Here is a 24,820-nt window from a genome sequence, read left to right on the forward strand (position 1 = left end):
CTCCAGTGAGCTCTGCCCTGGCCACACAATGCCAGTAATGGACAGACCACACCACCAGGGCCCAAATCCTGATCTGTACTCGAACCAGCTGGAACTTGCCAGGGGATATCAGGACAGATTTCTCTCCACCACTTGGAGAATGCCTAGCTCCAAGCTAGGCTAGGGGAACAAAGCCTTGCTATCCCACCGAGACTCCTTGCATGGCTCCGTGCACGGAGGTAGCACTGGAACCTCCCAAACACACACAGGTGCCTTCTGCCTCACCTCCCATGCCAACACCTGCCCTGTCTCCACTGGCACCGTGTCCCATTGTGGGGGGGGTATGGAGGGGCCATATTTCATCTGCTAAACCTAACCCACTGCTCCACCCGGCCAGCCCCAGAGCAGACACCCAAAGGTGACAAACAAAGGCGCCCAGCAGGCACTCCGCATTAGCAGTATTTTTAGACACCACTATGGAGCCGGCCTTATTATTTTCATTGCAACGTGCATAATTACCCACCATGCACCGCAGTGACATCAGACGCAGCCGGCTCTCCTCCGACAGCTGCTCCTCCTCCCGGGGCTCCTGCCTGGCCCCGGGGACCCCCCTGCCCCGCCGGGCTCTGCCCTGCGCATCTCCCCGGGGCACAAAACCCCACCTCGAGGGGGGCCTCGAGGTCCTGGGGCATCAGAGCCGACATGGGCGCAGGTGATAGAGGGACAGAGCAAGGCACTGGCACAGGACAGCGAGAAGGCAAGCGCAAGGATGATGTCTGGAGCGGCAGGCACACACAGCCAGTTGTGCTGGAGCACGGGGGCCGGTGCAGAGCTGGTGGACAAGGTACCAGCACAAAACAGAGCCACGCTCCTGGGAAGAGGGGTTGTCCCCAGACGGAGGAACAGCACCTGCCTAGCCACAGAGCTCAACTCCTGCCCGGGAGAGCATCCCAGCTGCCCGCAATGTGGTCCCACACGTCCTCCGTGGGACACTCAGCCCACGCTGCCAGCACAGATCCTGCCGGGCCGGCGGCACGGCTTGTACCACTGCCACCACCCCCGGTGCCACTACCCCCACCCCGTCACCTCGGCCTCATTTGTTTCCTACCTCCTCTCCAGGGACAACTTTCCGAAGAGTTTCACCACTTCCCCTCCCGTCCCCTATCCCACGCCGGAGCTTGCCCCGAGCTGGCACAGTTTACCGGATCCGGGGGAACGGCGGACGGGACACCGCGAGGTGCCAAGTGGGACGAGGACACAGCCAGTCAGAAGCCCCTGACTGAAGCCAAACAACCAGGCTCAGCAGAAGCCCCTGACTCCCACCCGGCCGGGGTCGCGGGAGACCCCAAGAAGGGGCTCCGGCCGGGGCAGGCTCGGAGAGCCCCCATGGGCAGCAGCGCTCCGGCTCCCTCCCCGCTGCCCCCCTGTCCCCGCGGGGCTCCCCCAGCAGCGGGGGCTCCTCCCACCGCCCTGCGGCTGCACCGGGCCTGGCTGCGCTTTGCGGCCGCTTCCCCGAGCCCCAATGCCCCGGCAGCCGCCACCTCCGCCCGCGCCGGCCATCCGCCCCCTCCGCGCACCGGGCCCGGCCGCCCCGCCGCACCGGGCCGCGCTCGCTCCTCCGCCCGCCGCACCGGGCCCCGCAGCCCTGCATCCGCCCCATCGCTCTGGGCCCTGCCCGCCGCCCTCCCCGTCCCGCTGCCCCGAGGCTGCCCTCCCCATTCCCCCAGCCCCGGGCCCTGCCCGCCGCCTCCCCCAGGTGCCCCGGCCCTGCCCCGCACAGCCCGGGCCTGCGGCCGCCGCCGCGCCCCGTACCTTCGGGAGGCGCGCCCCCGGCGCTCGGTGCCGTGCCCCGGCGCTGCCCGCCCCTCAGCCCGCTCGCATGGCGCGGCGGCCGGGCCCGCCGGGCTCCGTGTCCGTCCCGGTGCCGGTGCCAGTCCCGGTGCCGCTCCCGCTCCGGCCTCAGCCCCGCCTCATGGCGCCCCCGCGCCCGCCCGCCGATGGAACCGGCCGCGCCGCGCTGCCCCCCCTCCCCGCGCAGCACCGCCTCCCCCCCCCCCGCACCGCGCCGATGGGCGCGCCCGCCGCCTCCTGCCGTAATGAGCCCAAGAACGGCGCCGCTAAACTGCACGGCGGAGCTCTTCGGCCGTAATGCTCCGAGTGGCAGCGCAGCGAGCACCGCCGGGACTGAGCTGGGGGAGATCACAGGAATTAGAGAATCACGGAATCAGTTAGGTTGGAAAAGATCTGAGATCATGCGGCCCAAACTATGACCCAACACCACCATGCCAACTAGACCATGGCACTAAGTGCCACATCCAGTCTTTCCTTAAACATATCCTGGGACGGTGACCAGCACCTCCCTGGGCAGCCCATTCCAATGCCTGGCAAACATTTCCGTGAAGAAATTCTTCCTGGTGACCAACCTAAACCTTCACCGGTGGCTAGGGGGAAGAGGTCGACTCCCACCAGGCTACAACCTCCTTTCAGGAAGTTGTGGATGTCTCAGGACAGCCCTGGGAGGTGTGGAAGTGCCCCAGGACAGCAAGGAGCAGTTTGCAGAACAGTATCCAGCACCAGCCCCAGGAACCTCAGGGGAGGCACCCCGGGGTAGCCCTGGGGGACTCTGGGGGTAACCCCAGGCAGCTCATGGGGTGTCTGTGAGGATGTCCTGGAGTAGCTTTTGCAGGAGCTGGGGTGGTCCCGGACCAGCTCAGGAGAGGTTTGCTAAGGGGTGGTCACAGTCTGTGCCCTGTAGCCCCTTCTCTGGGGGTTCTCTGGGTGTAGGGTGAGATGGGAACCTCAGAGCAGGCTGAGTGTCTGGGAAGACTCCAGAGTTTCTCCAGTATCCAGGCCCTGTGGGTTCCCCAGGGAATAAGGCCATGGATGCGGGGGTCCAGCAGGCTGCCATGCCCCCCCACCGCCACCTCCCAGCCCTTTTCTGCCTGAGCAGAGCTGGACAATCCACCCTTGTCCCTAGCGGGTCTGAAGTAGGTCAGGGAGGCTGGGCCAAGCTCCTGGGGATGGGAGTGGGTGGCAGGGGGTGCAGAGGGCCCCCAGCACCCGCCCCAGTGGCCACACCACAAGGTTGGTGCCCACCCCCTGTCCTGGTAGGACCCCAGTGTCCCCAGCCCAGGGGATGCAGGGCATTTCCCTAACCCCCCTTTGGTGTCCTGGGGGGGTTTGGGATCCCTCTGCCTCCCTGAAGGCTCCGCACCCCTTCTGGGAGCTGGGGTCCCATGGATGCAGGTTGGGGTGGCTGAAGCCTGAGGGACAGCACCCAGTATGGACACCTGGGGACTTGGTTTTGGGGAGTGAGCCTGGAGCTGAGCTGGGTGGGAGCTGTGGGATGAGAACAAGGAATACGGAAGACGGGAGAGGGATTTCTCATCCCTTAATTGCAGTTAATGATTGATGAACATGTTTACTGCAGGAGGCAAAGGTCTGGCAGTGTCAAGATGCAAGTGCAGAGGCAGCATCCCCAGGGACACAGCCACAGGTAAGGGATGCCAGCCCCTATCCCGGCCCCCACGGGCACCTTGCTGCATGGAGGGGAGGTGGGGGTGCCTGTCAGCTGTGGAGCTGCCCACAGACCCTGGCACAAGCAGGGAGACACCGTGGTCATACCATGGGTTACTCTTGGACTCCAAGCACTGCTTGGAGAGGCCCTGTTGGGCACGAGCAGTGGAGCCTCCAGCCATGCCCAGGACAGGCTCCTGGGGTCCCCCAGGCACACCTAAAGTCTCCTCAACCTGGAGGTCAACCCTGTCCTCGCATGCCACGTCCTCAGGGAGCCCATGCCCAGGAGTGCAGCGTGGAGCCCGGTGTTTGCTCGCCAGCCCGGCTCAGCAGAGGGGACTGTCCCCAGCAGCACCTCTCCTGCCCGGGTGGCTGCTCCCCAGGAGGGATCTGGGGGGCAGGCCTCAGTCTCTCAAGTGCTTGTTCCCTGGTGTGTGCCCACAGGCATCCTGGCAGGATGGCATGGCGCTCTTTGGTGCTGCTCCCCTTCCTCCTGGCAGCAGGTAAGGACTCCTCTTGGAGATCTGGCATGGGCGGGTGGGAGGTGCTGGAGCTGCTTTCAACCCCCAATACTCTTTCTCCATTCCCTGGGGGAAGCTACAACCCCAAAACAGCTGCCTGCCCCACTGGAGATCCAGGGCAGGCCAGGGCTGGACAGTGGGGAAAGCGTGGGGGCTGCAGCTGGAAGAGAAGCGTGGTCTGGAGGTGTGGGATAAGCACAAGGGCGAGAGGGCTGGGGGTTCCCCTGTCTGCCGTGGAGACCCAAACCACGGGTGGGAGCTGGGGCTGGAGCTGAGGAGGTGCTGCCAGGCGTGGGTCTGCCAGCAGAGCCCGGCACAGGGATGGTGCTTGGCTCCTCTTCCCTGTAGTTTCAGGAAACACAGTCCCCATCATCAACGTGACCATCTTCTACGTGCCTGAGGACCTGGAGCTGGGTGAGTAGGGCGGTCTCGAGAAGGGCCTGGGGTGTCAGAGGAGTCACTGGGGGGTTCTCAGGCAGGGGCTGACTCTGCCTGTGCCCCCAGGCCAGTTTGCTTTCCAGCTGGAGGCTTATGACCTTGACAACGACCCTCTCACCTACCAAATCGGAGGGACAGATGCCTTCTACTTCTCTCTTGACTCCAAATCAGGCAGAGTGACACTGAGGAACTCCCTGGACCGTGAGGTGAGGGCAGAGGATGGGGTCAGATGTCCCTGCCTGAGTGGGAGTCTGGGGGTATGGGGATGGAGGGCAGAGCCTGTGGGTCACTCCCTGGCCCCAGAACCCAGCTCCTGGAGGGGAAGTTGTCCTCACAGAGGTTGGGGCTCAGCCATCCAAGGATTGAGCTTCACATTGGCCCTGACCAAGTCCTGCCTTGTGTCCCCTCAGCTCCAGGCCAGGCTCACCATCATCGCCAGAGTGTCGGATGGTGTAAATAATGAGGTGAGTGCTGGGGCAGGGGCTGGGTGGCTGCAGGGGGAAAGGAGCCCCCATGGACAAGGCTCAGTGGGAAGGCAGTTGGAAGCGGGTGGGTGATGCTGGCTGGCTAGCCAGGGTGGGCATGGGATGCCAGAACTGCATCCAGCTCTGTTGGCCACCGTCTTCCACACACCCATCCTTGTGCCCTCTCTGACACTTGGTAGGTCTCCAAAAAAATCACCATCATCGTGGAGGACCGCAATGACAACGCCCCAGTCTTCCAATACCTGCCATATAATGCCATCATCGCTGAGGTACCTTTCTGGGACCTCCCAGCCCCCACGGGCAGCAGGGCAGGGGTGCTGGGTGGCTCCTGTGGCATGGGTGTGCCAGGAGTGGGACAACAACAGGCTGGGAACAGTGTGACCCCACACCTGGGTGTGTGGTGACAGTGTGCCTGGGCGTGGGGTTGTCCATGGTGCAGCCAGCACCTGGGAGCACTCTGTCACCAGGGCAATTCCCGCTGGGAGCCTCTGTGTCACCCTGAGACGCTGGAATGTGACTGGGACTCTGCCCTTGCAATGAGTTCAGGGTGTGCCCAAGCTACCTGTCAGCCTGTGACATTGGATCAAGGTGTACCTGGGGCATGGGGCTGAGTCCGACCCCCATCCAGCAACTCCAGGGCTGGGATGTAGCCGCTGCTCCCAAGGGACCCCAGGGAGGGTAGCGAGGGGGTCCAGCCTCTGCCCGGCCTGAGCAAGGGCAGCAGCTCGTCCCTGTGTGTCCCTGGCACTGGGCAGTGCCTGCAGCCCTGCAGGGCCAGAACATGCCAGGGCAGGGCTGGCAGGCTCCAGGCCCAGCATCACCCCCCTGCTCTTCCACCACCACCCCCCTGTGTGGCCAGAACACGAGCGTGCACAGCATCATCTACACCGTGTTTGCCAACGACAGCGACACCGGGAACGCCTCCAAAGTCAGCTACGGCATCGAGGAGGTGAGCACAGAGCACTGTGGAGTGGGTCACACCATACCCAAACCCACCCCTGGGCCACCCCTGTGGTGCTGAGGTGCTGGGGGACACGGCCAGGGCAGACCCATATCTCTGGGGGTGCAGGGAGGTTTTGGGCAATGGGTGCAAGGTGCGGAACAGTTTCAGGCCAGGGATGAGCCAGGTGGTTGGGGGTCCCCATGGATCAAGCCTGGCAGAAGGATGGGGACAGAGCCCCCATCTCTGCTGGGACACCTCTGCTCCCTGCCTTGGTGACACAGGCTGATGTCCCCTGCTCAGGTGATCCCAGACAACACGAACAATCTCCAGCTCTTCTACATCCTGACCAATGGGAGTGTGGTGCTCAATGGTTCCCTGGACTATGCCAAGAACGCTTTCTACCAGATCAAGATCCTCGCCCAGGTGGGGCCCATCCAGGCTGGGGCTGCAGGGCTGCCAGGGAAGGGGGCTGTGTGACTGACAGGTGCTCTGCTCCTCAGGATGGCGGGGGATTGCTGCACAACAATTGGACCATCCAGAAGAGCTTTACTTACCTGTCCCTGACCATTAAGGACATGCCCAACCTGGACCCACGGTTCCTCAATGAGCCCTACTCGGGCTCTGTGCCTGAGAATTGCGACTTGGTCAGGAGCCTGCCTGCCCCAGTGTCGTGTCCCTGCCCCTGTCCCTGCCCCTCAAGTGTCTGGGCCACCAGGTCTGTGGGCAGCTGGAGATGTCATAGGTCCTTCCCTGATGGCCATGTCCCCACAGGGCACCATTGTGCTGACTGTCACTGCCATGGACCAAGACACAGGGGTGAATGATAAAATCTCCTACATCATCACCAGTGAGTGATGGGGCAGAATGGGTCAGGAAGGGGATGACACAGTGGGATGAGCAGGAGGGGTGCTCAGGCAGCAAGGGGTACCCTGGAAACTGGTTCTGGGCAACCAGGCTCTGCTAGCCTGACCTGCTGGCAGAGAGAGGGCCAGGCCTGCCTTTCCCAGTGGCTACCACTGGTTCCTGCTGTCCCCTTGTCCTAGATGCCAGTGTTCCTTTTGTTATCAATAATACAACGGGCACCATCACTGTGAGTGAGCCCCTGGACCGTGAGCAGCTGCCAAGCGAGGAAGTGCTGCTGGAAGTCACAGTGAGTAGGAGATAGCAAGGGGAACCCCATCCTCTTCCTCTCCCTGGGCCCCTCCAACCTGCTCTCTCCCCCTCCCCAGGCACGTGAGGAGCACCTGGATATCCACGGCAAGGTGGCCCAGACCAGCACCCTGGTGACAGTCTTGGTGACTGATGTCAATGACAACAAGCCCCAGTTCTACAACTGCTCCCTGTCCAGCTGCAACTTCTCCGCCAGTGCTCAGAACCACTTCACGGGCAACATCATAGAGCACTCCTCCACCAGACTGCCTGTGTCCAACCTCAACATTGTTGCCTATGACCCAGACAAGGTAGGAGCCTGTCCATGGATCTGGGTTGTGGTGCCTGTGTCTGTCCTCGCTGCACCACTCACCCTTGCTCTTGTGCCTCCGTGGCAGGGCATCAACAGCAATTTTGAGCTGAGCCTGCAGGGTCCGAATGCCAACGCCTTCACTGTGTTCCCCACAACGATTGTGGGTGCAGGGGAAGTCCAGATCCTGGTGCAAAACTCATCTTTAGTGGACTACGAGATAAGCCATGTCATGGTGGTGCAGGTGGGACTTGTAGGGCTGGCCTGCTCTGTGGAGGCAGTTCCTGCTCCCTGCATCCATTGGGGCACAGTGGGGACACGGCCCTTGGCTTGCAAAGTTCAGGAGCTAAAGCAGAGCAGGGCTCTGCCCTGGCAGTTTGTTTGGTGCAGAGGAACTGGGCTGGAGTGTGACAGGTCTCTCTAATGTTTAGGGACTCGTGTGAGACATGGTCCCTTTTCAATCCTGCAGGTCATTGCTAATGACACGGGGAACCCTACAGACTGCTGCTCCACTGCCACCGTGACCATTGACCTCATCGACAGCAACGACCACATCCCTGAGTTCCCCCAGAGCACCTACACCCTGAGTGTGATGGAGAACAGCCCCGATGGCACCGTCATCTCCCCAAACATCACGGTCAGGCACTGAGCAGGCAGTGGGCACACCTAATATCCCCAAGCAGTGCACTGGGCACACCTAGCACTTCTAGTACAGCTTGTGCTGAGGGCGCTGATCGCTCCATACACAGAGGAAGGAGTCAGGGCTAGTGGGTACTCAAGGGTGGGACCCCTTGCCTATGAGGGCCACATTTTTGGGGTGTTCACTGCCAACAGCCACTGCCCCAGACTCATCACTGCTCTGAGGGCTGAAACAAATTAACCAGATGGTTCCTTCTGTCTTTTAGGCCTATGATCCAGACAGCGGTGTCCTGGGCCAGATCACCTACCAGCTGCTCCCGGAGACCATGTACGTAAGGACAGAGCCAGCCACAAGCAGGGCATCATCCTGGAGAGTGGGCTCCAGGCCTGAAGGCTCTGTGTATGCCACAGCCGTAACATCTTCACGGTGAACGCCACAACCGGGGCACTGCTGGTGCACAACGGGAGCTTGCTGGACCGGGAGACTCGCTCCATCTACTATGCCAACCTCCAGGCCAAGGATGGGGGCAACCTGGTGGGCACTACCGTGCTGGAGATCACCGTGCTGGATGCCAATGACATGGTGCCCGTCGTCATTGGCTCCTACTTCATCTCAGTGGAAGAGGGGCAGAACGTTAGTACACAGATCCAGGTATGTACCAACAGAGGTGGGGGGCTTGACAGGGCTGTCAGAGGGGAGGGACTGTCCCCAAGGTGCCCGGCAGCCCTGTTCCAAATGCTGACCTTTTCAGGCCATCGACAATGACGAGCCTGACAGCCTCAACAGCAAATTGGGCTTCATGATCTTGCCAGGACTGTTCAGCGACAACTTTACCATCAACAGAGACACAGGTGAGATGCACAGCAAGGAGCCACTGGACCGCGAAGCCTTGGAAGATGAGCGTGGACAGATGGTGGTGACAGTGATGGTGTATGACCACGGCAAGCCACCGCTGAACACCACGGTGAACGTCACCATCACTGTGGGGGTGAGCCCTGGGCACAAGCAGGGACATGCTGGGGCAGGCTGGGGCTTGGAACTGGGATGGATGGGCCGGGCGGGGCTGTGGAATCCCTGGCTGTGGCAGAGGTGCGTGTCTCCAGGCTTTCTGTGGGGGCAGAGTGAATAGTTGATGCAGGGAGGCAGGAGAGGGCTTGTGTAGCTCCTGCCTGTGGGCAGGCAGGTGCCCACACTCCTGTCCCCAGCTGGCTGTGGAGAATCCTGTTTCCTGGAAGGGCTACAGCCATGGGCTTTGTCTTCTGCAGGACCTGAATGACAACATTCCCGTGTTCCTTAACCAGTCCTATGAGTTCTCAGTCTTTGAAGACTCTCCAGGTAGAAGTTGCATGGCCAGGTTTGTGGGACCAGCAGTGGCCCTGAGTCAGTGCCCACTGCCCACTCAGTGTCTGTCTCCACCTGCAGGGTCCTTTGTGGGTGAGGTGAAGGCCACAGACGCCGACCGGACAGAGATCAATTCCCGCATTTCATTCCGACTTGAGAGAGGCAGTGGCTCCAGCAACTTCTTAATCCGCTCAACCCGCCTGGGGCCGGGGAACTACAGTGGGCAGCTGTCCGTAGACCCTGAGACATCCCTGGACTATGACACGCTGCAGCAGAAGTTCTTCACCCTGACAGTGCTGGCAGAGAACACGGCTGCAGACAACGCAGGGGACAAGGCCAATGTCACAGTGATAGTCCACATCCTCGATGTCAATGACGAGTCCCCCACCATCCTGCCAGGCTCACTGCAGGACGCGTCGGTGGCTGAGAACGGGACGCAGCAGGGTCTGATCCACACGCTGAATGCCTTCGACCCTGACACCAACCACTCGCTGGTCTTCGAGGAGGTGGCAGTCGCCTGCTTCAAGGGGGACAGCAGTGCTGAGGACGTGTGCTGGGACTGGTTCGTGCTGGCACCCAATGGCTCAGTGCTGGTGAACAGCTCGGACATCGACTACGAGGTGTGTGACAGGGTCCTGCTCACGCTGAGGGTGGAGGACCTGTACACTGAGAAAGGCAACCGCTACAGCCAGAACGGTACGGCCCCACTGCCCACTCCTTCCACCACCACCGGGCATGGCAGGTGCTGGGACCTGCCTCTCCCACCTCCCACGAGAAGCTGTGGGCAGTGGGGCGGGAGCTGGGTGGTTTGGCTACAGAGGGAAGGTGTCCCCAGTTCTTTTGACCTTTTGGGAGGACAGAGCTCCCACAGGAAGCAGAGGATGGTGCTGCAGAGCTGCTCTGTTGGTGATCAGAGCTCTGCTTTTGGGACATTTGCAGAAACCCTGAGGATCATCATTATTGATGTGAATGACAACGTGCCAGTCTTCGAGGCCATCTCAGAGACTTTTGGTGAGCAGCTGGGGTTGGCACATCATGTGGGCTCCTCGCTGCACCCACACATGCCCTGCCACATTCACCAGCAGCAAGGATCTTCTCCAAGCCCGGGGCAGAGCTGAGCAGTGCGGGGGCCAGGCTGGGGTTACTCAGTGCTTTCCATGAAGGCTATGGGGCCAAGGGCAGCAGTGGGTGCTTGGAACCCTGGGGCTGTGTGGGCGTGGGGTCTGCAGCGAGTCTGGCTGCTCACCAGCATGACTGCACCATCCATCTGTCTGTTCCTGGCAGTGGTTGTCCCCGAAATCTCTCCTGTGGAACTGCAAGTGGCTACTGTGAAGGTGAGGAGCTGCCTACCTGTATCTGTCAGTCCGTGGAGCCTTGTTCACTTGTCCCCACCATGGACAGGCCAGGGCCATTCCCACCCATGCTCCTGCCATGCCTATCCCTGCAGGCCACAGATGCTGACTCAGGGCTGGGGGGAACCATCACCTTCTCCATTGTCAGTGTGGTGCTTGTGGAGGACAACGGGGTCAGTCGGCCCTTCGAGAACCTCTTTGGGGTGTCCACAACACCTGACAAGGGCGCCTACATTGGGAGTATCCGGTGAGGCCATGGGTCTGGGCCGGGGTGGGAGGAATGCAGCTCAGCTCCTGCCTGCTGCAGGGCCAGCACAGGCTGGAAAGGGGACAAAGCCTTTCCGGAGTCCTGCCTAGGGATGGAGGGAGCATGGAGCTTGAGGGATGGCAGGGGACATCCTGTGCGGTGCAGTGGGATCACTTGATGTCCCTGTCCTCACAGAGTGGCCAGCAACCTTGATGAATCACTGAAGGGGCAGTACAAGGTGACGGTGGAGGCTGAGGATGGTGAGGAACCGGTGCACAGAGCACAGACCGTGCTGAGTGTGAGTGTCACCCCCAACCCCCGGCCCAGGACACCACACGCCCGGCCCAGCTCCGCTCACCCCTGGTCCCCCCACACAGATCTTCACGGTGGATCAGAGCTACCGCGTTCGGCTCCAGTTCGTGACAACGGTGGAAGAAGTCCAGAGTAACTCCGAAAATATTAAATTGTAAGGGGTGCTGGGCCGGGGCTGGGGGTGCATGGCTGGACCCACCAAGTGTGTCTCTCAGCTTCATGGACTGTGAACGGGGTGGGCCAGACAGGTCCCCACCAGAGGAGAGGGCTTCAGGGGGTCCATCTGCTTCCTGTGCCCATGAGCAGAGCAGCAGGATGTCCAGCCCAGCTTTCCCCCTCTCTCTTGTTCCTAGGGCCCTGACCACCGTGACCAAGGCAGCAGTCTACGTGGTGGCCATCCGAAGCATAGAGGACACCCGTGACACCCAGTGAGTGGTGGTGGGGAAGGGGACATGGTGGTGGCATCAGGGGTGTCACCGTGGGGCGGGGCATCATGCCCTGCGCCCCAGCACCACACTCCCCCCATCTCTGTGACTCTGCAGTGTGGATGCCAAGTCAGTGATGGAGGCCTACTTCGTGTACAGCAATGGCACTGCCCTGGATGTCAATGACCTGAGCATGTGAGTGCTGGGGTTGTGCACGGGCACTGCCACGTGCTGGAACCAGCCCAGCTGCTCACACCTCCTCTTTCCTTGGCAGACTCATACAGTCCGATCCGGTGGGCTTGGCTGAGCTGGTGAAACTGGGCCTGGCTGTCATTGTGAGTGGGGCCAGGCAAAGGGCACGGGGAGAGGGTAACAACCCCTTTGGGGCTGGCTGGGGGGTTCCACTGGCTGGAACTGTGCCCTCACCCCTGCTCTGTGCCAGGGCCCCGGGGAGGTGACAAAGCCCACCAAGGAGGTGGAGCTGATTGGCATTATCGCAGGACTGGCAGCATTCCTGCTCATCTTCATACTCATCATGACCCTGGTTTTGGTACTCACCACCAGGAGGTATTTCACTGCCTGCACCCCCCCTGCCCCCCATCTACCACCCCCCACTGCCCCCATCCTCACCAGCACCCCCAGACCCATCCCTATCCTCCAACCCGCTTCTGCCCACCCCATCCCACAGCCCAGCTCCCCCCTGCCCCTCTCACCCACCCCATCCCTGGGCTTTGCAGCTACAAGAGGAAGCTGAGTGCCATGAAGGCTCTGAAGGCGGCCACAACATTCAACCCTGCAACAGCACAGCAGGGAGCTGGCATCCCTGGGACCAACCAGTACAATGCTGAAGGGTGAGTGGGGGGCTCCCTGCAGCAGCTGGGGAGAGAGCAGGTTTGTCCCCACATCCAGGGGCTGCAGTGCCCCAAGGGGCAGCACTTACCTGCCACCCATCCCTGACCAGGGCCAACCCCATGCTGAACCACCCACTGGATCCCTCTCACGACCTGGGCTTCCACGAGGACTCCATCTCTGTGACCAGGTGAGCTATATGGGCAGGTCCCAAAGGCCACAGGCTGTAACCTCATACCTCACTTCTCCAGTGCCTGGGTCCTTTTTTACCTCCCACCCTCCATTCTCCACAGCACTAATTCCCTGGATGAAAATACAGTAAATGCACCAGCAGATGACAACTTTGAGGTTGAGGTAAGTGTGCAAAGAGCTGCCAGTGCTTGGCAGCTGGGAGTCCTGACAGAGCACCCTGCATCTTCTTCTCTCTGCTGTGGTCCCCAGGGCCTCACAGACCCCTTGTGTTCTTTACTCTGCACCCCTCAACAGCCCTCAGCTCCTGGGAAGGACGAGTGTCCCTTCCCTACATCTCTGTCCCCATCCCTCCTGACCACACTTTCCTCCTGCAGCAGCTCAAAATGCAGCCAACAGACCCCACGGACAAGGAGGTGCTGGTGGCTGCCCTGAACCTGAAGGAGCCCACCAAAACAGCGTACCTCAACACTACCTTCACCACCACGGACTTGTGAGCGGGCTCACAGGGTGCAGCAGGGCCAGAGCAGGACTCAGGCAGCTGCTTCAGTGTTGATATGTTCAGTGTCTGGCAATAAAACTGTTCCACGGGGGTCACAGTGTCCTGTGGTCATCAGCCCAACTGCCTGAGGGGCTCAGTCAGCTTGGCGTCATCTCTCCCAGCATGAAGTGCTGGTTTTGGGCCAGCTGGTGCCAGAGGGGAGGTGCCACTGTGTGGCTCAGCCGGGTTTCTTGTCCCCAGGACCCCCTCTGCCCCAGGGGAGGGAGGTGCAGGCAGCCCCTCGAAGAGGTTTGTGCAAGGTTTTATTACCCAACATCCACATTGACAGATTGATCCTCCTGCCCCTTCCTCCCCCCGCCCCACCCCCAAAAGAAATGAAGAGGAAAAAAAGAAGAAAATAGGTGATGAAGCTGCAGCACTGGTGTGCCACAGCTTGGCAGTGCGGGGCTGGAGGTGAGCACAGCCTGGGGCAGGGTGGCAAGGGGATGCCCCAGGGCTCCTGGTCTTCCTGGCATGGCCATGGCACCGGTCCCACAGCCCAAGGCACTGAGCAGAGCCAGGTCCCAGCGAGTGCCACGGCACAGAGTGGGCACTTGCCACGGCCCTGGCTGCCAGCTGGCACTTCAACAAGCCCTTTGCAGCCCCACAGGGACAAAACAAGCCCAGGATGTACAGTGTGGGTTTAGGTGGGCAAGACTTTACCTTAACGAGGGAAAACTGTTGCAGTGGTGACTCTGGCACCTTGAGCCCTCCCGCACTTCTGCCCAGAGGGGATGGTGCAGCTCTCCAAGTACCCCTTGTTTGCAGCCTCCTGCCCATCAGATGCTGGACACAGGCCTGGGTCCCCCTTGCTGTGGGGCTGGTCCTCTGTATGGGGCCAGGCTGGGGGAGCCAAGATCCACGTCTTGGCAGGACATTGAGGTGCTGCCAGCCACAGGGATGTTGGCCCAAGCACAGGGATATTCACCCCCCTGCAGGCTGACCCTTCACTCCCAATGCTCTTCAGCCTAGCAGAGCACAGGCAACGTAGGAACAGCGTTTGAAAAGATGGACTCAGCCCCACAGGCCACTGCAGGGGAAGTGGCTCCAAGGCAGGACGCTCATGGCTGAAAGTGTCTCTTAAAAAGCTCCAAAAATGCAAACACAGTTCAATAAAAGCTCCCCTCCCCCCCACCCTGTAAAACCCCAGCTGTAAAAAGTGGCAGCGTTTTGCAGTCATCACGTCCCCAGCTGCCGTCGGAGAGGAGAAGCCCAGCGGGACACGTGCCCATGTCCCCAGCACATGGGGCCTTTTCCAGCGCCACTGGGGCAGCTGGACAGGCCTGGAAGCAGGGCAGGCTTCATGTCCACCACCAGCCGTGGTGAGGATGTGCTGCTTCCAGGCAGGTGGAGCTGGGGGCTATAGGGACAGACTCCCAAAGCACCTCCAGCCATGGTGACAGAGATGAGCAGCTCTGCATCACACACGTGGTTGGCCCCTGTCTCTCTCATTTGAGATCTGTCCTGGTGCCCTGTGTGGCCACATCCTCCCAGCTCCAGGGCACCCACAACATGGCACTGGGGCAGAGAGAACAGGGAAATTGAGGGATTGGTGCTTGCCATGGGTGGCTGTGGGGATCCACGCATGCACAGCCACAGGCTTGTTGGAGTGTGGCCAAGCCCTGGACAGGCAAAGCAATGGCAGGGCGATGCACCAGTGTCTCTCCAGCATGGGAAGTGATGAGGTGTCAGAGTTCAGGGCAGCCAGCAGCACGCACCCTGAGCCATCTTCAGACCTGTGCCACGGGCAGCAGACACACAGGAGCAGCTGCCTCCATCTGGAAGGAGCCACGTGCTTCCTCGTGCTGAAAAAAGCCACCAAGCACAAAGACAGGGCACCAGTCTCATGTCCCAGGGCACCTCCATGGGGCTACACTCATGGGGGAACCCCAGGCTGACAGGGAGGACCCCAGCAAAGGAGATACCTTGTCCCAGTGTGCAGTGCTCCATCACCACCACAGCCCTGCACACTGGCACCGGGTGTCTCAGGACGCCAGGGCAGGGACCCATCCCCATTTCCTCTGGAGAAGCCCCGAGGCACCCCCACCCTGCCAGCACAGGCAGCAACTCACTCCATGGCAGGGCCGGCGCGGGAGCAGCACCGGGGCCGCCGGACGTTCTGCAGCAGAGCCCGAAAGACGCTGGGCTGCCTCTTGGCCTCGCCTTTGCGGGGCCCTCCCTTGACAGAGCCGGTGCGGGTGGTTTGCGGGGTCACCACCACCTGCCGCCCGTGTTCCTCAATCTGCTTCTCCAGGTGCTTTTGGATGGCCATGCCCAGGACTTCAACCTCCATGGAGGCCCCATACACCTCCCACGTCATCCCCTTCTCATCCCAGCTCACCTCCCGGATGGGCTCCGGAGGCTCCTCCTCCACCACCTCCGGCACCGTCCCCTTCACCTGCACCTCAGGATACGAGGTCTGCGGGGACTTGGCCACTGGTGTCATCGGCCCAGTAGCCACTGAGCGGGTCTCCACAGGCATGGACACCTGCATCTCCGCGTCCTTCTTGGAGGGCTCGAGGCGCAGGGCTGCAGAGGCTGTCTCTGTCTTGGGGAAGGTGAAGGCAGCAGCCCCACATGGGGGGCTCATGGGGCTTAAGGCCACCGACACCAAGGACACACGGCTGTCCACTTGCGTCCCCATGTCTTGTGTCCCAGTGTCCTGGGGTGGGGTCACTTCAAAGGAGTAGGATTCACAGAGCTGCTTGGCTGTTTGGGGCTGCTGGCTGCTCCCAGCACCCACATCCTGGACTGAGCTCCTCTCAGCTTTGCCCTGGCCCAGAGCAGTGGAGCTTGGCCCTGCCTCACTTCGACCCCCAATCCCCGCAGTGCTGGTGCTGGGGGGGTCTGCTGTGCATGCCTGGGGGTGCTTGGGAGCCTCACTGCTCTTTGTCTGGGGAGCAGCACCCAGGGATGTCCCTTTGCTGTCCTGGGGCTGCTCCTGGCTTGGAAGCTCAGCTGTCCCGGTGCTTGCAGTGGGCTCCACAAATGCCACATGTTTGGCAAGATTTGTCGTGCTCCCCGTGTCCTTGCTGGTTGCCTGGAGGCAGGGATCAGAAACAGGGGAAGAGGGGGCTGCATCCTCCTTCTGGGTGTTGGGGACCCCCATCCCTGTGGCACCACAGGCAGAGGCAGCACCACTTGGTCCTCCGCAGCTCCCTGTTGCTACTGCCACACTCTGCTCTGTGCTGGTGTCCTGGAGAATTGTGCCAGGAGCTGGTCCTGCTGGCGATGGCACCTTCTTCTCTGCCACTGAGTTGGCCTTGGTGCCCTGAGACTCTGCCTCAGCCACACAGCAGGTCCTCATGGCACGGGCTCCCGCAGCACAGCCGGAGCCAGGCAGGCACTCGCCTGCCACTGGGCAGCCAGGGGAGCTGGCACTGGGCTCACAGGCGTCCTCGGCCCCAGCCTGGCGGCTCAGCACCTGCAGCCCCTCGGGCTCCTTAGCGCTGCCCATGCCCAGGGAAGGCTTCTCCCATGCTAGTCCCGCCACGGGTCTGCAAGAGAGAGGACGGGGCAGTGAGGAGCCAGCAGCACACGTAACCCATTACACCTCAGCTGCCGACTGTTTTTCTCCATGCCACCCCTGACAACAGGTTGGGTGGCCACCTGGAGCACTCACTGTCCCTGGCACAGCCTGTGTGGTGGCACACGGTGCCCAGGCACATGGGAAGGGAGGAACAGTGTCGGCTGCCTACCGTAAAAGTCAGCCTTCTCCCGGCGCAGGGGAGTGGGATCCAGGTGTTGCTGTGGCTGGTGGAGCGGGGGACGTGGTGCAGGCACCCCTGCAGAGAGAGCATTAGCTGGAGAATGGTCCAGGGCACCAGGCTGAGAGCTGGGGGGCTCAGCAGCCCCCTCCTATCAGTGGGAAGCTGGGCACAGTGAGGGGTGAGAGCAAGCTGGGCCTGGGGTCCAAGGGAGGTTGTAGAGAAGGGCAGGAGCACAGGGCAGCCCAAGCCCTTCCCTCTCCACAGGAGGGGAACACGATCTAGTGTCACCTGGCTGTCCCCAAACCCTTCCAAGCCCCATGTGGCAGGAGCAGGGCAGGAAGCCCCAAAAATTCCGAGAGCTCCCCAGCTCTGGCAATGCCGGGGAGACCCTGCAGAGCATGCATCCCTCAGGCGTGGGGCACTCCGTGCCTCCGGACACGGCCACTCGTGGATCCCGAAAAGGGCAGAGCCGAGCAGACACAGCTGGAGCCGAGCGAGTTCCCCCAAAGGGAGGCGACAGGAGCGGGGACCAGGCGGTCACCGACGTCCCCCAGCAGAGCTGAGCCCGGAGGCGATGATCCCCGCCCCGTCTGTAGTTTCCCAGCACCCCGATCCCCGGAGGGCCGGGCCGCCCAGCACCCTGACCGGCCGCGACAGCATCCCGATCCCGCGGGATCACTACCGTGCCCGGTATTGATGCGCCGCGAAGGAGCTGCGAGCCCCGGCACACGCGTGTGCACACGCACGGGCACGCACACGCCAGCACATGGCCACGGGCACACCCGCACGCACGGACACGCGTGTGCACGCCCCGGCCGCTCTTCCCCGGCCGAGCCCCGGACAAAGCCGCCTCCGCGGCAGCCCCGGCCGGGGGAGGCCGACCCGCCCCCGCCGCCTGTCCCGGGGCTGCATAACACCCCCCAACCCGCCCCCCCCCAGGGGTGCCGGTACGGGGCGGGCGACGGCAGCGCCCGACCCGGTCCCGCCACGTGCGCCCCGGAGCCGCCGGTACCTGCGGCGGATCCTCCCGCCCGGTCCCGTCCCGTCCCGTCCCGTCCAGCCCCGTCCCGCTCGGCTCGGCTCGGCGCGGCGGCGGCAGCGGCGGCGAGCATGCGTAGGGCGGTGGCGGCGGGGGCGGTACCGTGCCCCGGGCCGCTCCCCCCGGCTGCCGCCCGCCCCGGCACCCCCAGCAGCAGTGGGGAGACGAAGGAGAGCCGGCTGCCGCGTGGGGAGTGGGGGTCCCGGCACACCGCATGTCCCCCGGTGTCATCGCCGTCACCACCACGGCCTGCCCTGGGAGCCCCCCATGGTCCCACGGCCCCCCCGGTACCCCAAGCATCACCACGCCGCGCGCCCCAGGGACGAGCATCCCGGCACTCCCCGCTGCACTCGGGCACAGCAGGACACACAACCGGGACCGGCAGAGTCAGGGGATCCCAAACCTTAGCGTAGCTCCCGCGGGTGGGAGTGACAGCAGCACAGAGCCCAGTCCCCCTCCTACCTGGTGATGGAGACGGCCGCTTCCCTCCCGGGCATTACCGGGGACGGGGCTGCGCCCCAGTCAGCCCGAGGGACCGGGACAACGTGCCAGCGTGGCGGGATGGAGATGGGCTCCCGGGTACCCCTCGCCGGAGGGTGGGGGAGGACGGGGAGGGAAGAACGGCCCCGTCTAGCTCCCGGCAGCGCTTGCCTCTGCTCCCGGGCTCAGGCTTTGTCTAACTCCTTCCCACGCACTCCCGCTCGCGCTGCGGGGGGGAAGGCGGCCTGCTCGCCTCACCTGCATCCTTGCATCCCCCCCCCTAAAACCTCCGGCATAACCCCCAAACTTCCCACTGCCCCTCATCACGCTATGGGACCAGGCTCCCCTCCCCGACCCAGAGATGTCAGCACAGTGACAGGAGCTATAGATCTATAGGGTCCGGAGGGGTGGGTGCTAAGGTTAGGCAGGTTTCCCCATCTTGGAGATAACGTTAGCAGCGGTCCCCCAGCCCTATAGATCTATAGGGTAAGGCTGGTTCCATGGGAGCTGGCACACCTGGTTGCTTGGAGACAAGGGAGGTTGGAAACGCTTCTTTCAGTAAACAGCCAGCCTGGAACAAAAAGCCGAAGGCTAAAAATAGGGAGGCAGGATATGGAAATTAAATAAAAATCCTTGCCCCCCTCCCTCTCTGGGGCAGAGCGAGGCACTGCAATGTCACCAACGGGCACTCCAGTAGATGGTTGGAGAGGCTGGAATGGGAGGTGTATCCCTGCACACATTAATGTGTCCCCTACTCAAAGTGTTTGTCCCCACACCTGGTCCCGTGTGCTGGTCCCAATCCTGCAGCATTGACTGGACCCTACTGCACGCCTGCAGCGGTGGGGGAACTAACTCACTGTGAGGCACAGGCGTGGGGTTATGTCCTATGGTGCCCTGTATGGAATCAGACTCAGTTCCCAGCACATTCCTTTTCGGATCCAAGGGACACCATGGACTGGGGCAAGTCCTGGCAGAGGCGGGGACAAACGCCCCCTGGCCTCTGGCTGGGACTTTACAGCAGGCAGGAGGCTGCGGGGTCACATCCTGCTGCCATTTGCTCCCAGCTGCCTCTCTAAGCTCCGCCAGCAGCGTCTCTCCCCATCCCCATCGGCATCTTGCCACCAGCGTGTCCCCATCCCACCAGAGCTGGCTGGAGGCTGGGGCGGGGGGGGTGGGGGGGGGATGGCCATGGGGAACATCTTTCCCTCCCTGCAGGCAGCCTTCATCCCAGGCTGGCTGCCTTCTCCTCCTCCTCCTCTCCCCGCCCGGGCACCTCAGGGCTGGCAGGAGAACAATAGCGAGGAGGATGAGTAAGATGGTCCCCATTGCCTTGGCAACGCACTCCCGCGCTGCCGGCTCGGGAGGAGCCCGGCAGCTGCCTGAAAAGCGCGTTCTCCCTCGGCGGAGGGGGTGCTGGCGCAGGTAGCACGGCACCCCCTCCCCGGGCGCCGTGGCCCACCTCCCACGCCGCACGGGCAGCGCCACGTGAACGCACACCGGGCTCCCCCACAGCCGCCGGCGCCCGCACACGCCGGAGCGGGCAGCACACGCGTCCCGCACTCGGCTCAGCCCGAGCTTGGCTCCACGGCCTCCGGCTCTCCGGTGCCCGGCTATGCCAGGGAGCGGTGGCACACAGCTGGCAGGGTGTGGAATGTGACCCCTGCGGCGCTGCCCGGCAGGAAGGAGAGGGGTTCCCACGGCCTCTTCACGGCCACGTCACCTTCACGCACGGCTGCCCACGGTATCGGCGGGCAGAGATGTCGGGGGAGGAGGTGGTGGTGCGTTTGCAGATGGCAGTGGCAGGGGATGCCCAGGGACACCAGGATCTCATCTCCAGCCACAGCCATGTGTCTCGTGTTGTCCCCCAAGTCATGTCACCAGCAGGAGGACCCTCCTGCATGCCCAGAGCTGTGAGTGCCTTGGGGTGACAAGGATGTTACCCAGAGATCCAAAAGCACCAAGCACCCGAAAAATAGCACTGTTTTCTCAGCTGCCTTGGTGTGGATATGCTGGGGGGGGGGATATATGATCCCTGCCAGCACCTCATGTCCCAGGTGCCCCAAAACACAGCCCCTGCCACAGCCTCGTGTGATGGGAGAACACTGTGCCCAGGACACTGCAGCCTGGTGGCTGAGAACATCATTCAGGAAGTTTCTGGGTGCAGACAGGGATATGGCCCCAGGGCCAGCTGGGGGCAGAGGCAGGGACAGGGGAACAGAGAGGCCCAGCTCTGCCAGCTGCTCTGTGCCACTGATAGGGACCCAAGCATGGCATCAATCAGCCAGAGCTGGGTGGTGACACTGGGCAACAACCTAGCCACACATTTCATCTCTCAGCACAGGATGAGGGAGAGCTCTGGAAAAGAACCAGCACAGAGAATCATATAAGTAATGAATGGTTTGGGCTGGAAGGGATTTTATAAATCATCGAGTTTCAACATCCCTGCCATGAATAGGGACACCTTCCACTAGATCAAGTTGCTCAGAGTCCTATCCAATCTGACCTTGAATGTTTTGAGGGATGGGACAGCCACAGCTTCTCTGGGCAACCTGTGCCAGGGCTTCACCACTCTCACAGGGAAGGATTTCTTTCTAATATTTAATCTAAATCTATCCTCCTTCAGTTTAAAGACATTCCCCCTTGTCCTATCACTCCACTCCCTTGTAAAAAGTCCCTCTCCAGCTCTCCTTAGGTACTGGAAGGAGCTCTACGGTTTCCTCAGAGCCTTCTCCAGGTTAAACAGCCCAGCTCTCCCATCCTGTCTCCACAGCTGAATGCTCCTGCCCTCTGATCATCAATACAATCATCTATTGCAACCAGATGCTGCTGTTCCAGAAGAGCAAAAGCCTTTCCTACAGTGCCTCTGTGCCTTTGTGGTAGAGAGGCAGGGACTCTTCACTTCTTCTCTCTCCTTTCCCAGGGGTTCGTTTCAGCAGCTCAATCCACGCTGATGAAGTGAAAGCCCTGGCTGCATTAACAGCACACAAATGCACTGTAGTGGCTAAGTACAAAGGGAGCATAAAGCACATGGTGACTTGGGCATGGGATGGGGCCACGAGTCAGAAAAGCTCATTAGGTGCTGTGAAAAGCAGCAGGTCTTTGGAAGTGCAGGGTGCTCCTCTGGGCACAGACGAGTGAGGGCATATCTTGTTGCAGAATACACCACAGGCAGCCTGGAATGCTGGTGCTGGTCAGGAAGTGTCAAGCATCGTGCTCCTCAGATGCAGTCGCTGTGCCTGGGTTGTCATGGATTCAGCTCTGGCTGGTGGCATTTGTGGCAGGCTCAAGGTCCATATCCCATCCTGCCTTCAGCTCTGCTCTGCAGAGGCTCCATGGCATTACCAGGGAGCCATGTGTGGCGTGGGGAAGCCGTGGCCCCTTGCCTGGATTCACCAACACAGTCACGATTGCCAGAGTCACTTCCTCCCCCTGGGGAGCAGATGAGCTGGCAGAGAACATCTGTCTGCCTTACCCAGCCTTTTCCAGATGTTCCTTTTTGTGTTGCCATGGTGGGTGTGAGGATGAATCCAAGGAAATACTGGGTGAGTTCACTCCTCGTTTCCCTGCCGACAGCCCATAACTCACGCTCCATTTGCACAGCCCTCCCTCTCGGTGCCGATGTGCTCTGATGAGTGGGGGGAGATGTTTGTAGTGAGTAACACTCACTCAGCGACTGTGAAAAGCAGCTTGGGGCGGGAGAGGGGGGTGAACTCTGGTTTATGGGTCGGTGCATCTGACCGGAGACACGCTGAGGGAGCCTGGAGTGGGGATGCTCCCACCACTGCCTGCTGTGCTGGGGGAAGGGGCAAATCAGCAAGGGCTTAGAAGGGCAGTGAGCAAAGGGAGCAGGAGTTCACACATCTCTTTTTTCCATTGCTGGGTCCCCAGCTGCTGTGACTAAACTCCCTGGAGCCATTAGGCGGGGCAGGACAGCTGCTGGATGCTGTACTGAGGCTCTGTGATTTTTCCTGGGGCCTGTTGTAACAACTCTGTTATGTTGTTCTTGCACAGGAACACGAGCTTAAGAAAATAACAAGGCCTTTTACTGTAGAAAAGGCCAGGAAGGAGTTTGTAGGTGGTGGGTTTGTCCTGGCTCTGTAAGCAGTGTGTGCTGGCAGCCAGGGGAGCAGGCAGCAGCTGCCTGGCCAGGCAGATTCAGAGGCTGCCACCATCACTGCCTGTCACTGTCCCAGTGCTCCACTGTCCCTTCACACCTTACTTTGCCTGCACTGAGAATTTGGAGTAGAGGGGCCCTCAGGCTGGTCCTCCTACTGGGCAGGGGTCTCACTTGGACATTAACCCGTAGTCCCACTGGCCTGCTCAGACTCAGGGAGGAGTGAAGGTTTCTCCTGCCTCAGCATGAGAGAGAGAGTTCAGTGAGTGTTGATCACAAAGCAAAGACCTCTACACTCCCTCTTGGTAAGGGCCAAGGCAAAGACTCTGTGAAAGCCAAAGCCATTCATGCCTGAGGGAATCTGGGGTGGCCCTGGGATATGGGCAGCACCACACTTTGGTCAGGGGACTCCTTGGTGTGTCTGAGACCATGCCCAGCCCGTGGAAATCACCCAGTTCTAGATATGCTTTGGTTGGAGCTCAGCAAATGAGTTGCAAGACAAGATGTGGCTGATTTTTCTACCTCCACAGGGCCTGGGATTGGTGTGCTGGCCCCTGATGTCAGTACTTGGGGAGTGGGAGATAGATAGCAAACATCTACACCCGCTCAGTAGGGCACTGGGTAAACTCTGACAGCACCGGTTTGGAGCCTGAGAGCTTGGTGGCACCCTGAGACTACCAGCACTGCATTTTCTCCTCTCCTCCCAGGAAGGACCTTCCCCCTCTTCCCTGCAGACCAGGTCCAGCTCACAACTGCGGTGAGGTGCTTCCCCCTGCTGTAACTCCAGGAGCTCCTGCTCTTGGCCAGGCGCTGCTGCTCTGATCCAGCGCCCGCAGCTGCCCATTCCTGAGGCCGTTGACAGGGAGGAATAAACTGGAAAAGACACAGCTGAAGTGCTGCTGGCACTCTGTGCATCCCTCCAAGCCCTCTCACCTCACAGCAGTTCCCTCCCCCGTGGAAGAGGCTTTGAACCAAGGCTGCACCCTGAACTGCTGCCTGCAGTACCCTCAGGAATGGCCCTGTCTATGCTGATTCTTTTTCTTTCCACAAATCCTTCTGCTTCGCTGATACAGCTGATACAGCAGAGAATGAGACAGCTGGAAACCTTGACTACACTGTGGATAGTTCTGCTGAGTTTTGGGACTCGTTTTGCAGTGTCAGTTTTGCTTTTAGGAGCTGTACCAAGCTGGTAAGGGCTTCGGGGCAAACAGTGGAAAATCCTCCATCCCAGTAAGGAAAGCTGACCTCCCCCATGGCCCTGCTCTGTGCTGTGCTGTGGCAGCCAATTCCACAGCAGTGTGAGGTGCAGGATTGCTCAGATTGTGCCTGGATGCTGCATGGTGCCCACCAAGGGACTGTTTCTCACTGTATCTGTATTCTATCGGGATTGGCTCTTGGGGACTGAACAGCATGCTGTGCTTGGAACACCACGTCCAGGAGCTCTGGAGGTGATAAAGACAAGATGAGCTGGAAGGTGAGCAGACTCTGCTTTTCACTACCCTCTCACCAGAGATCTCTATCCTGCCAGGTCCTACTCTTTATCCAGCCAAAACATTCAGCAAGAGCAGCTACGCTGGGGTTTCTATTTGTGCTTTTCAGCAAAAGCTCCTGAGAGGGAGCTGTTACCAGCACAGAGGGTCAGGTTAAATGTTTGTCTCCACAGCTTCCCTCTCCCCACACCCCACATCTCTGCTCTGTGTCACTGTAGGGCTTTGGCAAAGTGGGCTGAACACCTGCACAAGTCTGATGCCTGCTATATCTGTGTGGGGGACACAGACAGAGCCATTTACAATTCCAGAAGGATCAGCACCAAGGCCCTATAAGAATATGAGCAGGTGAGTTGAGCCCATTCATCCCAGTCCATTCTTTAAGGGGTGGTGATCAGTGTCTGTGTCTGAAATGCCCACAGAGAAGGTGGCTGTCCCTCGTGTCCTACAGACCCAGCTCTGAGGACTGTGCTTAACAATGTCAGGATGGGGACAACAGGACTGTCCTACGCATTCCAGGACCATGGCACCATATTTGGCTTCCCAAAAACAGATCACTATGATAGCAGCATCTTGGAAATGTCTCATAACACCCTCATCCCTGCCACTGCTGAGAATCAGCTCAGGAGTGAGAACACACCCCAGAGCAAGCAAATATACAGACCACTCGTGCCACACGCTCCTGACAGACCCTGCATTGGTGTGTGAGTGGCAGCAGCACAGCTAAACTTTGGCTTTAGGAATTCAGCAGCC

General features: G+C 60.9%; 2 protein-coding genes across 4 annotated transcripts; one reads left to right on the plus strand and one right to left on the minus strand.

The window, feature by feature from the left end:
* Positions 1 to 2,125: 2,125 nt before the first annotated feature.
* On the plus strand, positions 2,126 to 13,281 carry CDHR2 (cadherin related family member 2). 2 transcript variants are annotated; one of them, XM_053991105.1, is made up of 33 exons: positions 2,126 to 2,211; positions 3,410 to 3,475; positions 3,940 to 3,998; positions 4,365 to 4,430; positions 4,521 to 4,660; positions 4,865 to 4,918; positions 5,119 to 5,208; positions 5,799 to 5,888; positions 6,183 to 6,305; positions 6,383 to 6,526; positions 6,654 to 6,729; positions 6,926 to 7,032; positions 7,112 to 7,342; positions 7,430 to 7,585; positions 7,811 to 7,978; positions 8,247 to 8,308; positions 8,392 to 8,632; positions 8,733 to 8,969; positions 9,247 to 9,316; positions 9,404 to 10,018; positions 10,262 to 10,333; positions 10,607 to 10,656; positions 10,770 to 10,921; positions 11,117 to 11,219; positions 11,299 to 11,387; positions 11,587 to 11,661; positions 11,776 to 11,853; positions 11,933 to 11,993; positions 12,101 to 12,225; positions 12,396 to 12,509; positions 12,620 to 12,697; positions 12,801 to 12,861; positions 13,074 to 13,281. In XM_053991105.1, exons 2-33 carry the CDS (start codon positions 3,435 to 3,437, stop codon positions 13,191 to 13,193), a joined length of 3,948 nt encoding a protein of 1,315 aa, XP_053847080.1. In that variant the 5' UTR covers positions 2,126 to 2,211; positions 3,410 to 3,434; the 3' UTR covers positions 13,194 to 13,281. The 2 variants fall into 2 exon arrangements, with proteins under 2 accessions (XP_053847080.1, XP_053847079.1); XM_053991104.1 differs by lacking the exon at positions 2,126 to 2,211 and having other exon boundaries at positions 3,384 to 3,475.
* A 273-nt stretch (positions 13,282 to 13,554) lies between these two features.
* Positions 13,555 to 18,611, minus strand: GPRIN1 (G protein regulated inducer of neurite outgrowth 1). Of its 2 annotated transcripts, none has more exons than XM_053991170.1 (3): positions 18,449 to 18,611; positions 16,936 to 17,022; positions 13,555 to 16,734 (listed from the first exon to the last, which is right to left on the minus strand). In XM_053991170.1, the coding sequence occupies exon 3, from the start codon at positions 16,692 to 16,694 to the stop codon at positions 15,306 to 15,308; it is 1,389 nt and encodes a 462-aa protein (XP_053847145.1). In that variant the 5' UTR covers positions 16,695 to 16,734; positions 16,936 to 17,022; positions 18,449 to 18,611; the 3' UTR covers positions 13,555 to 15,305. The 2 variants fall into 2 exon arrangements, with proteins under 2 accessions (XP_053847145.1, XP_053847146.1); XM_053991171.1 differs by lacking the exon at positions 18,449 to 18,611 and adding an exon at positions 17,960 to 18,018.
* Positions 18,612 to 24,820: the final 6,209 nt, after the last annotated feature.

Source organism: Vidua macroura, chromosome 15 (assembly GCF_024509145.1).
Source record: "Vidua macroura isolate BioBank_ID:100142 chromosome 15, ASM2450914v1, whole genome shotgun sequence".
NCBI lineage: Eukaryota > Metazoa > Chordata > Aves > Passeriformes > Viduidae > Vidua > Vidua macroura.

Excerpts from the sequence above, each read along its gene's own strand:
- CDHR2 (XM_053991104.1), top strand. The coding sequence starts at position 3,384 with ATGATTGATGAACATGTTTACTGCAGGAGGCAAAGGTCTGGCAGTGTC. Across the intron at positions 6,306-6,382 it reads AGATCAAGATCCTCGCCCAG|GATGGCGGGGGATTGCTGCA; the intron begins GTGGGGCCCATC and ends TCTGCTCCTCAG. Across the intron at positions 11,388-11,586 it reads AACTCCGAAAATATTAAATT|GGCCCTGACCACCGTGACCA; the intron begins GTAAGGGGTGCT and ends TCTTGTTCCTAG.
- GPRIN1 (XM_053991170.1), bottom strand. The coding sequence starts at position 16,694 with ATGGGCAGCGCTAAGGAGCCCGAGGGGCTGCAGGTGCTGAGCCGCCAG.